Source organism: Symphalangus syndactylus, chromosome 6, assembly GCF_028878055.3.
Source record: "Symphalangus syndactylus isolate Jambi chromosome 6, NHGRI_mSymSyn1-v2.1_pri, whole genome shotgun sequence".
NCBI classification, from domain to species: Eukaryota; Metazoa; Chordata; class Mammalia; order Primates; family Hylobatidae; genus Symphalangus; species Symphalangus syndactylus.
The window spans coordinates 19,929,691-19,943,501 of NC_072428.2; the positions used below are offsets into that span (position 1 = coordinate 19,929,691).

General features: G+C 44.9%; 1 protein-coding gene across 13 annotated transcripts in view; it reads right to left on the reverse strand.

The window, feature by feature from the left end:
* The window catches only part of PRR5L (proline rich 5 like), a 178,039-nt gene that overhangs the window by 65,107 nt on the left and 99,121 nt on the right, over positions 1 to 13,811 (reverse strand). For 7 of the 13 annotated variants that reach the window (XM_063640994.1, XM_063640996.1, XM_055281905.2 and 4 more), the window contains one exon: positions 498 to 784. In XM_063640994.1, coding sequence (XP_063497064.1) covers positions 498 to 661 — 164 coding nt within the window. In that variant the 5' untranslated portion in view covers positions 662 to 784. Of the gene's footprint in view, positions 1 to 497; positions 785 to 1,672; positions 3,173 to 5,139; positions 5,325 to 7,419; positions 7,586 to 13,811 lie in introns of those variants that run through there. The other 6 variants (XM_055281899.2, XM_063640995.1, XM_063640988.1 and 3 more) reach the window with 3 other exon arrangements.

Consider the following 13,811-nt stretch of genomic DNA (forward strand, 5'->3'; position numbering starts at 1 on the left):
AGAAAGCTAACAGACACACTGGATATAAAAAAAAACTTGCTCTCTTGGCCAGGTGCGGTAGCTCACACCCATAATCCCAGCGCTTTGGAAGGCTGAGGTGGGAGTGATCCCTTGAGGCCAGGAGTTCAAGACCAGCCTGGACAGTATAGTGAGACCCCATCTCTTTAAAAAAAATTGCTTTTTTAATTAGCCGGGTGTGGTGGCATGTGCCTGTAGTCCCAGCTACTGGGGAGGCTGGGGCAGGAGGATCGCTCGAGCCCAGAAGTTTGAGGCTGCAGTGAACTATAATTGCACCACTGCACTCCACAGCCTGGGTGACAGAGTGAGACTCTGTCTCTAAAAAAAAAGGAAAAAAAAGAAAATTTGCTCTCGTCATTATTTACCCCCATAATCACGGCCTTCCCAGAATCAGCAGAAGCTCAGTCAGCCCCCGGATGCCTGCCTCCCTGCCATGGCCCTTGGCAGCCCTCCACCCCACATCCTGCGGCCTCCTTCACCTGTTCCAGGCTGAGCTGGAGCTCAGCTGCAGAGCCTGCCGAGTTGCTTGGAATCGGGGAAGGTCGCTGAGCACGGGGGAGCTCATGAAGCGCGGTCTAGGCCTACGGAAGGAGCCCATCTTGTGGAACTCGACGGGCAGAATGGGAGCGAAGCCGCGGGTCATAAGTCCTGGTGACAGTTCAGCTTCACCTCTAGGACCAGAAGGTTCCGAATGCCCTCGGAAAGGGCTTCTCCAGGGGCTGCCTTCAGGCCCTCAGGCTTTCTTAAAACCACAAATAGCCAACACCTGAAAAGAGAGGGCAGCTTTTATTGAGAACTCCTGGCCTGAGAACACCTCTTAGAGGAAGTTGGCTGGGACTTTCCAGCTTAACTACCCCGAAAACAACTGCGGGACCCAGCAACAGCATCTATTCCCTTGCAGGTTCCCATTCACAAGTTTGTACAGGTCTCTTTTCGGTTGTAACAGTGTGGTCACCCTCAGGTGGGAAGACAGTGACCATGGGGCCAGCCTAAGGCCAGTCCTGCAGAAAAATTATTTCTAAGCTGTGCTAGACTCCGGTTCCAATATGCACCCATCAGTTTGGGCACTGCCTGGGTTCCTGTGGCCCACGATGTTGTGCAGTAAGAGATGGATTTTTAAAAAATGTCTCAAGGAGGACACAAGAGCTCCTCATCCTGGCATTGATGACCTTCCATGATATGCCCTTACCATGCCAGTCTGCATATATTGCTCAGTTTTTCTCAAAGTATCAGTGACTCTTCACTCAAGCACATCTCACCTTCCCTTACCTGCTGTTCCTTCACTCATTTCATCAGGACACACTCACTGAGTGTTTGCTATCTATTAACCACTGTGAGTTGTAGAACATCCAAAGATTTCTAAGACCAAATCCCTGCCCTCAGGGTACTCAGTCTGTGGAGAAGATAACTGTCTTTTTAAGCATTCTCTCATGCAATAAATGTTTATTGAGCAGCTACTATGCACAGGCACTTAGGCACTGGGAGGTATAAGATGGCTCCAGAGGCCCTGGTGCCCTGCCCCATGGAGCTCGCAACCAGCAGGCACTCTTCTATGTCATGCACAGTCCTTCCCCCACGCTTTTGCTTGTACCAACTACTCCTCTTGCCCAGAATTCTCTTCCTTTTTCCCTCTGCTTATTTAAACCCAACTCACCCTGCAGGGTTGGGTTCAAGGACACTGTCCCCTTGTAGCAGTTGCTGGGAGACTTCATGGCTTCGTGGTTAAAGGCAGTGGCTTCAGGTTTGAGTCTTAACTTGGCCACTCCCAAGTTGTGTGACTTTGAACACACTGAGTCTAAAGTCCTCAGCTGTTACTAATGCCCACTTTCCAGGACTGGAGGGACGAAGTGAGATCATGTGACATGGCTGGCAGAATGGCAGAGCCATGGGCCTCAAAGACTGGCTATTTCTATTCAGATGAATTTCTTTCTTTCCTCGACACCTTTGGACCTGTAATTTCAGTCTCTTATTCTTTAGTGACTCTAAAGTCTAAATGAATGACTTAAAAGGTGAATATTAGAGTTCAGCAGAGTGAAGGACAAAAGGAAACACCACGAATCTCATAGTCACTTTTTACTTGAGGGTTTAGTAGGTTTAGCCCAGAAGTATTTTCACTGCCATCTCTCTCACCAGCTAACTCTGCTATGTCCCAAACACTAGTGATGCAAGAAAAAGATATTCTAGCCTTAAGTCAACCTTCAGGTTGCCAGGGGAGAAGGTTTTGCAGCTCCAGCTGGTTAGCATTTGAAGAAGGGGGAACCGAAGTCTCACCTCCAAATCAAACATGCTGTTGTGGTCAGAAGAGTGAGTTAAGCCACTCAGATGGACACGGAGGCAAGCCATCGAGAGGGCACAGGAGGTGTTAGCAGCTATCTGCAGGCAACAGGCATAGCAACAAGGAAATTGTAATACGAAGAGGCAGAAAAGAAATGGCTTGTGCTGCCTCTTAACTTTTTTCTTTTAAGGAAAGCAGACTTATGTCCTGTTTTCCTGGACAGTCTTTGCCCCTTCACCTCCTGCTCAGAATGAGTTCAACAGTTTGTTAAACTTTATTAACAAAAGAAGCATAACAGGCCTGTCAAGTTTCAGAAGGCCTCAGCAGCTTCATAAATGTCACTGCAACATGGAAAGATCTACACAAACCAACAAATGAGGTGACGAAGAAATAAAAAGCCACAGAAGGTCCTTCCGTATCCTTAAACTGGCTAGCTTTGAGATTTAACTTGCCCAGTAAAGGTCACACTACTAAGACAGGATCCGTTTCGCTGCCCTTCTTCAAATGGGCCTGCAAAGTGCAATTCACCTGTGTGAATTAACTCCCTTTATGAGGATCTTAAACGAGTTAGTGGAGCTGCCTCTCATTCCATGGCACTGGTACAGGGAGGTAGAAAAGTGAGCAGAATGGATCGTTCCAGGTGTTTACCCACCACCTTCCTGCCAAAACACCCACTTCTCCAGGAAACTGTAAGACACTGAGGATCGCAGCCTGGCTTCTGTCCCCGTCCACTTCTCAGTTAGTGTCCCCGGGCTGCCTAGTCCAGCAAAGCACCTGGGCAGCCCCATCCACACACTCAGCCTCTCTTAAATAAGGGTCATTTTCAGCCTATGACTGTGGCTCCTGCGGACTCAGATAAACCGCAGAGTCACACACAACGAGTTGCCACTGACTCATTTTTCTCCTCCAGAATTCGCCACTCTCGATCCTGACAGCTGAAGAGAATGTGAAGCTTTCTTTGTCTCCACCGTTCCCACTGCTGGGCGGAGCCAAGAGACCTCCCCAGAGCAGCACGGGGTGGAAGGAGGAGGCCATTGGGAGCACTGACAAGAGTGGCCTAAAGGGAAACGCTGATACACCCTGGGTTCACCTGCTACAGCGCTGGCCCCACAGGTGCAGGCCTGTCCTGACCTATATCTGACAAGTCAGAAAATGACAGAACAGATGGGGCCTGGGAGTGGGGCCAGTCCAGGTCCCATTTACAGATGACAAAGGTATAGCAAAGCAGCAAAGAAACACGCCTAAGGTGCTCGAGGCGGGAAGCCAGCCAGGACTGTGAGAGCTGTTTCCCGACACCTGTTTGAGCATGTTCCCCAGCTCCCCCAGGCCATTTTGCAAACTCCTTGAAGACAGGCGTCGGGCTTTATTCACCTCTGTATCCTCAAGACTAAGCTCACTGCTTAGCCTGGAATCCCAGCACTTTGGGAGGCCGAGGCGGGTGGATCACCTGAGGTCGGGAGTTCAAGACCAGCCTGACCAACATGGAGAAACCCCGTCTCTACTAAAAATACAAAATGAGCCAGGCATGGAGGGGGCGCAAGCCTGTAATCCCAGCAATTCGGGGGGCTGAGGCAGGAGAATCACTTGAACCTGGGAGGCGGAGGCTGCAGTGATCTGAGATCGTGCCACTGCACTCTAGCCTGGGCAACAAGAGCAAAACTCGTCTCAAAAAAAAAAGAAAGAAAGAAAGAAAGAAAGAAAGAAAGAAAGAAAGAAAGAAAGGACAAGAAAACAAAGAAAAAGATGAAGGAAAAGAATTAAGAAGGCCGGGCACAGTCCCTCGCATCTATAATCCCGGCCAAGGCAGGCAGATCACTTGAGGTCAGGAGTTCGAGATAAGCCTGGCCAATATGGCAAAACCCTGTCTCTATTAAAAGTACAAAAATTAGCCGGGCATGGTGGTGCGTGCCTGTAGTCCCAGCTACTCAGGAGGCTGAGGCAGGAGAATCACTTGAACCCAAGAGGCGGAGGTTGCAGTGAGCCGAGATCGCACCACTGCACTCCAGCCTGGGCGACGGAGCAAGACTCCATCTCAAAACAAACAAACAAACAAAAAACAAACAAACACACAAAAAAACACTTGAACATCAGAGATGTTAAGTAACCTAGCCAAAGTCACACAGCTAGTGAGTGGCAGATCAGTGACTGGTGCCTCATTCTCCAGCCCATTCCCACTTTTCCATGCTACCAAACTCAGCCAGAAAACCAGAATCAAAGCCACTAAGTTAGGAACTAAATTTCCTATCAAAAGTTCAGCCTCATGCTGAGATAAATAAACTGGCATAAGGAACTCTATGACCAGTTCCTTATGGAACTGGAAGTGGTGGCAAGAGGAGTGGTGAGAAAGGATGAAAGGAGAAAGCACAGCTGCCTTAGACACCCACTCCCTACGAGCTGTGTGACCTTGATCAAGTTACTTGACCTCTCTGAGTCTCAAATTCCTCCCACATGAAATGACCCTGAGTGACTACCTGAGGGTTGGAGGAGGATTAAATGAGTAAATATTTGTCAAGCACTTAGAACTGTACCTGGCAAAGAAGTGCTACATAAGAGCTCATTCAATAAATAAAACCATGTTGTCATAGTTATTTCTAAATTGCCAAGCCATGACAGCAGTAGGGATACAATAGCAGCTCCCTCTGCTTCTGGTGACCCAGCAGCATCTGGAAATACTCCACTGAGGAGCAGACAAGTCCTCTGAGCCCCCATCCCCATCACAGTGCACCCAGGCTTGCCTCCTTAGCCCTTTGATAACTCGTGACATTATTTACTGATCTACACCTCTGTGTAGCAAGTTCCTCAGTTTGAAAATGTTCTTCTACACATGGTGAGCTTCTAAGTCTTACCTCAGTCCTGTAAGGCAGATGGAGCAAACTCTGTCACAAATTAGGAAACTGAGGCCTGAGCAGGTGCCTGACTCGGCCATGGCTGGAAAGCTGTCAGGTCAGGGACTCAGCCCTGGCCGGAAGTCTCCCAGCCTCACGCCTGGCTCCCTGTTGAGGCTGCCAGGAGATTCCTTTTTTCTTTTTTCCTACATATTTCAAAATATTTTCATTACGAAACATACTTTTAAAGTTTATACACACACAAACATACATTTTAAGTAATAATAATAGGCCAGGCATAGTGGCCCACACCTATAATCCCAGCACTTTGGGAGGCTGAGGCGGGCGGATTGCTTGAGCCCAGGAGGTTGAGACCAGAATGGGCAACATAGTGAGACCCTGTCTCTACAAAAAATAAAAATAAAAATAAATTATTCAGGCATGGTAGTGTTTGCCCGTACTCTTAGCTACTCAGGAGGCTAAGGCAGGAGGATCGCTTGAGCCCAGGAGTTCAAGGTTACAGTGAGCTGTGATCATGTCACTGCACCCCACCCTAGGCAACAGAGCAAAACTCTGTTTCTATTAAAAAAAATAACTAATAAATAAATAATGACGAACTAGTACCTACTTAAGAAATAGAATGTTACCTTGGAAACTCTATGTGCCCCTATTTTTCTGATAATAGCATACTTGGTCAATTTTTATAAAAAACATAAGCATTCACATAACTCTATAACAAACATAGTGAAAGGCCTCTTTCTAGCCACTTAGCATAGAGCAGCTCTATCTTGTAGAACTTCGAGATGACAGAAATGTTCCGTATTTGTGCTCTCCAATATGGTAGCCACTAGCCATACATGGCTATTGAGAACTTGAAATGTGGGTAGTGCAACTGAGGAACTGAATTTTAATTTTATTTAATTTTTAATAGCTGCACACATGTGTACACACACATTCTTATTAATATCCTAATAAGAATGAGTAATGTTTTTCTTTCCTTTTAATAACACATCATGGCCATCTTCCCATATCACCACATATTGATCTGCTTTATTATGTTTAATGGTAGCTTGACTATTCCATTTAGGAGGTATTACGTTTTATTTCACCAGTCCCCTATGGGTAGATATTTAGGGAGTTTCCCCTTTTTTTTGTTACTAGAAAGAATGAGCATATCTGTGGGTCTTAGGGATGATATGAGCATGTTTGTAAGGTGCCTTCTCAGCAATGGAACTTCTGAGTCAAAGGGCCCAGAAATTCTTAGTTATGACTTAATACCCACCCCCACCAGAGCCTAGCGTTGCAGAAAAGATGTTGAGAAGTATAATGCTTATAGCTCTGAAGGATGTACAGCCACAGGTGTGTATCACTCAGAGCTTTGGGGGCAGATAAACCCTAAAATCAGTGGTCACTTTGACATTTGCTCACTGTGTTAGGCAGAAAAACATCTCCCCATCCCCCACAAAGATACATTCACTTGTCACCAAAACCTGTGAATATTATCTTATATGGCAAAAGATGTGATTCAGTAAGAATTTTGAGAAAAGAAGCTGGTCCTGGATTATCCACGTGGGCCATAAACGCAATCACATGTGTCCTTATAAAGGGGATGCAGAAGGTACTAGAGACAGAAGAGAAGACACAGACACACATAGAGAAGAAGGTGATGTGGAGACAGAGGCAGAGACTGGAGTAATGCAGCCACCAGGAGCCGAAAGAGAAAAGAAGCAGATTCCCCCCTAGAGGGAGTACAGCCCTGCCCCACCTTAATTCTGCACTTACGGCCTCCAGAACCATGAAAGAATATATTTCTGTTGTTTGACGCCATGAAAGCTGTGGTCATTTGTTATAGCAGCCACAAGAAACCAATACACACACAGTGTGACCTTGGACACCTCTGAGCTGCAGTTTCTACATCTGAAAAGTGGGAATAGGAAGAGTTACCTTGGAGAGTTGTAATGACTAGAAAGATTGTCTATGAAGTACTTTGCATGGTTCCTGCAACTGTATAGGTGCTAGACACAGGTACAGTGGAGGCTGAGAGAAAAGGCACCCAAGTCAGGCTGGTGTCACCACTTCCTGTGGGGCACTGAGCAGGTAATTTAGGATTTGCAAGATATTGGATGAGATGACTCAAGTAGGGCTTAGAACACTCCTTGAACACAGCAAGTGCTTGATAAATGCTACCTATGGTTTCTTTTATTGCCTCCATTACTACTACCCCTGTATTAGCCTGTTCAAACTGCCATTACAAAATACAGCAGCCTGCATGGCTTACACGACAGAAATTTGTTTTCTTACAGTTCTGGAGGCTAGAAGTCCATGATCAAGGTGTCAGCAGGGTTGATTTCCTTTGAGGTCTCTCTCCTTGGTTTACAGATGGCTGCCTTGTAGCCATGCCCTCACATGGTCTTTCCTCTGTGCACTCATGCCCTTGATGTTTCTCTTTATGTCCAAATTGCCTCTTCTAGGACACACACACACAAATGGAAAGACATTCCATGTTCACTGATAGAAAGAATCATTATTGTTAAAATGTCCATACCATCTAAAGCAGTCTACAGATAGAATGCAATTCCAATCAAAATACTAATGATATTCTTCACAGAAATAGGAAAAAAAATCCTAAAATTTATATGAAACCATTAAAGACCCAGAATTGCCAAAGTCTCCAGAGCAAAAAGAACAAAACTGGAGGAATCACATTACCTGACTTCAAATTATACTACAGAGCTGTAGTAACCAAAACAGCATAGTACTGGCATAAAAAACAGACACACAGATTAATGGAGCAAAGTAGAGAAACTGGAAACAAATCCATACATTTATAGTGAACTCATTTTTGACAAAGGTGCCAAGAACATACACTGAGGAAAGGACAGTCTCTTTAATAAATGGTGCTGGGAAAACTGGATATTCATATGCAGAAGAATGAAACTAGACCCCTATCTTATATATAAAAATCAAATCAAAATAGGTTAAAGACTTAAACCTAAGACCTTATACTATGAAACTACTAAAAGAAAGAATTAGGGAAACTCTCCAGGACATTGGACTAGGCAAAGATTTCTTTAGTAATACCCCACGAGCACAGGAAACCAAAGCAAAAATGGACAAATGAGATCACATTGAGCTAAAAAGCTTCTGCCCTGCGAAAGATACAAATCAACAAAGTGAAGAGACAACCCACAGAATGGGAGAAAATATTTGCAAACTATCCTTCTGACAAGGGATTAACAAAGAGAACATATAAGAAGCTCAAACAACTCTACAGGAAAGAAATATAATAATCGGATTTTTTAAATGGCCAAAATACCTGAATAGACATTTCTCAAAAGAAGACCTACAAATGGCAAACACGTATATGAAAAGATGTGCAATGTCATTTGATGTGGTTTGGCTCTGTGTCCCCACCCAAATCTCACGTTGAATTATAATCCCCATGTGTCAGGAGAGGGACCTGGTGGGAGGTGATTGGATCATGGAGGCAGTTTCCTCCATGCTGTTCTCATGAAAGTGAGTGAGTTCTCATGAGATCTGATGGTTTTAAAGTGTGTGGCAGTTCCAGCCTTGCTCTCTCTCTGTCTCTCTCTCCTGTCACTATGCTTCCCCTTTGCCTTCCCCCATGATTGTAAGTTTCCTGAGGCCTCCCTAGCCATGCGGAACTGTGATTCAATTAAAACTCTTTGCTTTATAAATTACCCAGTCTCAGGTAGTTCTTTACAGCAGTGTGAAAATAGACTAATACATCATTGATCATCAGAGAAATGCAAATCAAAACTACAATGAGATATCATCTCCCCCCAATTAAAATGGCTTTTATGCAAAAGACAGGCAATAACAAATGCCGGCGAGGATGTGAAGAAAAGGGAACCTTCATATACTGTTGGTGGGAATGTAAATCGGTGCAACCACTATAGAGAACAGTTTGGAGGTTCCTCAAAAAACAAAAACTAGGACTACCATATGATTCAGCAATCTCACTGCTGAGTATATACCCAAAAGAAAGGAAATCAGAATACAAAGGAGATATCTGCACTCCCATGTTTATTGCAGCACTATTCAAAATAGCCAAGATCTGTATGCAATCTAAGTGTCCATCAACAGATGAATAGATAAAGCAAATGTGGTACATATACATAATGGAGTACTCTTCATCCATAAAAAAGAATGAGATCCTGTCACTTGCAACAACGTGGGTGGAACTGGAGATCATTATGTTGAGTGAAATAAGCCAGGCACAGAACAACAGACTTCACATGTTCTCATTTATTTGTGGTAGCTAAAAATTAAAATGATTGAACTCATGGAGATACGAAAATGATGGCCACTAGAGACTTGGAAGGGGTAGTGGTGGTGGGAGGAAGGGGAGATGTTAAATGGGTAAAAAAATATAGTTAGGTAAAATGAACAAGATCTTGTATGTGATAGCACCATAGGGTGACTACAGTCAACTGTGTTTTAAAATAACTAAGAGTGGGCCGGGCACGGTGGCTCACACTTGTAATCCCAGCACTTTGGGAGGCTGAGGCGAGCGGATCACGAGGTCAGGAGATGAGACCACGGTGAAACCCCGTCTCTACTAAAAATACAAAAAAAAAAAAAATTAGCCGGGCGTGGTGGCGGGTGGGTGCCTGTAGTCCCAGCTACTCGGAGAGGCTGAGGCAGGAGAATGGCGTGAACCCGGGAGGCGGAGCTTGCAGTGAGCCGAGATCGCGCCACTGCACTCCAGCCTGGGTGACAGAGCGAGACTCCGTCTCAAAAAAAAAAAATAAATAAATAAATAAAATAAAATAACTAAGAGTATAATTGGAATTTTTGTAACACGAAGAAAGGAGAAATGCTTGAAGTGATGGATACCCCATTTACCCTGATGTGATTATTATGCATTGCATGCCTGTACAAAAATATCTCATGTACCCCATAAATATACACACTAAGTACCCACAAAAATTAAAAATTAAAAGAAATGTTCTATGCCCAATGTCTCCGAGTTAGAGAAACTAGAATTTTGGTCCATATTCCTTTCTGAAGGACCAATGCCATTTACATTAAGAAAAATTCCCTTCAAAAGCAACTTAAAAGTTTTGGTGCTGAAAGGGTTAACTTCAGTTATCTGGAAAGCCCAGGCCCTGGGTCCAGGAAATTCGGTGGCAGTTACAGCATTACTGGGAGGTGTCATAGGCCTTGCTAACACTCAGCTTATATGAGTTTCTTCCAAAACTTCCAAGATGTGTTTCTTAGAGAAAAAGAATGTGTCATCTCACTCTCTCCTCGCAGCTGTCACAACAGGGCATGGAGATGGGGCAGAGCCCTGCCTGCTGGGGCAGTGGGTAGAGGAAGATGCTGCACTTAGTGGAAAATGCAAATGAATTCCACTAGGGCTCCAACCTTTGACTCTGAAAAGGTAAGTAGAATCATGGCCCAACAACTTAAAATAAAGAAGTGGGTGGCTTATAATAACTCTGAGGCTTCCAGGAAAAAGCCATTCTGAGTGTGAATAACAAAGAAGTCAAAGAAAACAGCCATGCCATCTGATGTGACTGCCTGGAAAACAAGGAGAAACTAGTTCCCAGGGAAACAAGAGAGATGGCCTCTTTTACACATAACCCTCGGAAGCTTCTGCAGTCAGAAAGCCCAGCATGCCAATCCTTCCCTGGACCATGAACACAGGAATGACCCAATGTCCTTCCACACCACCAGGATTTAGATAATGATCGGTCAAACTCAACTGATCCATTCTCTAATTGCAGTCAGAATGGTCTTTCTAATGACAACCTTGATGATCATGATAGCACCATTTACTGACTGCCAACTGTGAGGCGGGCACTTGACATGTATTATCTCAGCATTTTAAAAATGAACTTACAGGGTCTTGACTTTTAGTGAAATAGAATAGAAAATATCGGAATGCATCACATTTGGAGAAAATAAACTTATTCATGTTTACTGGGTTAAAATGCCTCATTTATTTCATACCTCATATGGCACTCAAAACTACATGAAAGCACCTGTTTGGAAGCACCTGTGGCTGATCTTACAGCCACCAGAAGGCAGGTGCTATTACCAGCCCCAGCTTACAGAAAAGTAAATGGAGGTACCGAGTGTTTAACTTGTCTCAGGTCACACAGCTCATGAGAAAGATGCTGGAACTAGAACCCAACAGTCCATAGCCCACAATGCTTATGTCACTGTTTGCTGCGATTCCTTCAAATGTTCCCCACAAGTCTTAGAATAAATTCACAAACTCCATCCTCACAGGCAGCCTTCTCACCACTCTGCAGTTCTGCGCATTGGCCTTCCTTCATGTCTTCCACCAGCACCTGCTCTGCCCCGCCTCAGGATCCTTCCATGTGCTGTGGCCTCGATGTGAAATATTTCCCACCCAACTCTCCAGGTTCAAACCTGCACCCCCTTTATAGTCCACCTTCACTTGCTCAGAGACACCCTCCTTTCTCCTCACCCCTGATTAGGTTCCCCAGAGAGCACCCTCCCCACCTCCTTTGTCGTCTTGTCATAATCTGCCTTAATAAATGACTACAGAATTATTTGTTATAGGTTTGTGAGGCCCATAAGGGCAGGCACTGTCTGTCATGTTCTCAGGTACATCTCCAGGGCTTAGCACAGGGCTTAGTGAAGCAGGAATTCCATAGATATTCTCTGAACGAGTAAATGAGCCAGCTATGTGTGAGGCATCATTGCTGAGAGACAGGAACCATAAGCAGGTGTTGGCTCAGAACACCAACATTTAAAATTACATGGACATTTTGGGAGGCCAAGACGGGTGGATCACCTGAGCTCAGGAGTTCGAGTTCAGCCTGGCCAACATGGCAAAATCCTGTCTCTATCAAAAATACAAAAACTAGCCAGGCATGGTGGCAGACACCTGTAATCCCAGCTACTCAGGAGGCTAAGGCAGGAGAATTGCTTGAACCTGGGAGGCAGAGGTTGCAGTGTGCCAAGATCGCACCATTGCACTCCAGCCTGGGTGACAAGAGCAAAACTCTACCAAAAAAAAAAAAAAAAAAAAAAATTACATGGGGCTTCTCCATGGATAAACACCATGGTATTGAACTCTGACTAACTTGGCTTCAAAGCCAGCCTCTACAGCTTATTAGCTGGATGACCTGTGTACGTTCCTCATAGGCTCTGAATTTCAGTGTCCTTGCCTGTCAAATGGTTGTAATGCTTATGTGCATGTTGTTAAGATGAAAATGAGATAACCTAGATCACGGCCTCGCCCTGAGTAGGGGCCCAAAAAGCTATAGTTAGTATTAATATTTTTATACAACGTTGTGTTCTTCACAAAACCGTCTTAGGCTTCACAAGGTGATGGGTGGTGGGGTTGAGGGAGACAGGCACTCACACGCATTGCTGGAGGGAGAGCAGTCTGAATTGACTGCTGTGGAAGGAAATGTGACAAGATCTACCGAAGTGACAAAGGCCATACCCTCTGACCCAACAAATCTATTTCCAAGAATTTTATTCAAGGCACATCAAGTGGCTTATGTAACACGGGTTTTTACTGCAGCCTTCCTTATAACAACAATGAGCTGGAAATAACCTAAGTGCTCACCAACAGGGAACTGGCCATATGTAAACTATGGTGTCCCATATACTGGAAGGTGATGAAGCTCTAAGAAAGAGCCGACCTTGGGCCGATCGCGGTGGCTCACGCCTGTAATCCCAGCACTTTGGGAGGCCGAAGCAGGCAGATCACGACGTCAGGAGATCGAGACCATCCTGGCTAACACGGTGAAACCCCGTCTCTACTAAAAAAAAATACAAAAAATCAGCCGGGCTTCGTGGCAGGCGCCTGTAGTCCCAGCTACTCCGGAGGCTGAGGCAGGAGAATGGCGTGAACCCGGGAGGCGGAGCTTGCAGTGAGCCGAGATCGTGCTACTGCATTACAGCCTGGGCGACAGAGAGAGACTCTGTCTCAAAAAAAGAGAAAGAGCTGATCTTGAATGAAAGAAAGGCTAAACACTGAGCCACGTGTACATTATGCTACCATCTATGTAAAAAAGATAAAAAAGAGCATTTACCCTTTTCATTGCATGTGCGTAAAATGTCTCTGGAAGGGCAAACCAGCAACAGATAACACTGGTTTCCCCTAGGGCAAGGAGCTGGGTAGCAGCGACACGGTAGGGAAGTCTTTTCTCTATAAGCCCTTTTGGACTTTTTGAATTCAGAAACATGAAAATGCCTTACTTCTTCAAATACATAAGTGTAAAGGCAATAGTGACTCCCCTAACCTCCTTTCCCCAAAAGGAAGACAACAAATAAAGGTCATATGATTTCTTCAAAGTCACCCAGCTGTTAGGAGGAAGTCAGGATTCAGCTTCTGATCCCAAGTTGGGCTCTAGCAATGACAGTTCATTCATTTGACACTAATTTTATTTATTCAGCATTTATTTCACAATAGGAGTGACCCTGTGCAGGAACATATGGGCTAGCAAATAAACACTGGCAGGAAAAATAGATGAAAGGAAAAACCGATATCTTTTCTTTTTTCTGCACTATGCATCATAAATGAGCCAAAAGGGCCAGGCTGGGACCAGTTTAGGGAGTGAGGCAGGTGTGGACAGTAAGCTTGCTTTACTACCAGCACCTGCCCTGGCTAAAGGAGGCAGCCACTACTCAATCCGATCTGGTGTTTGCCATCTTAGGATATAAGCCCGGTTTTGCCAGAT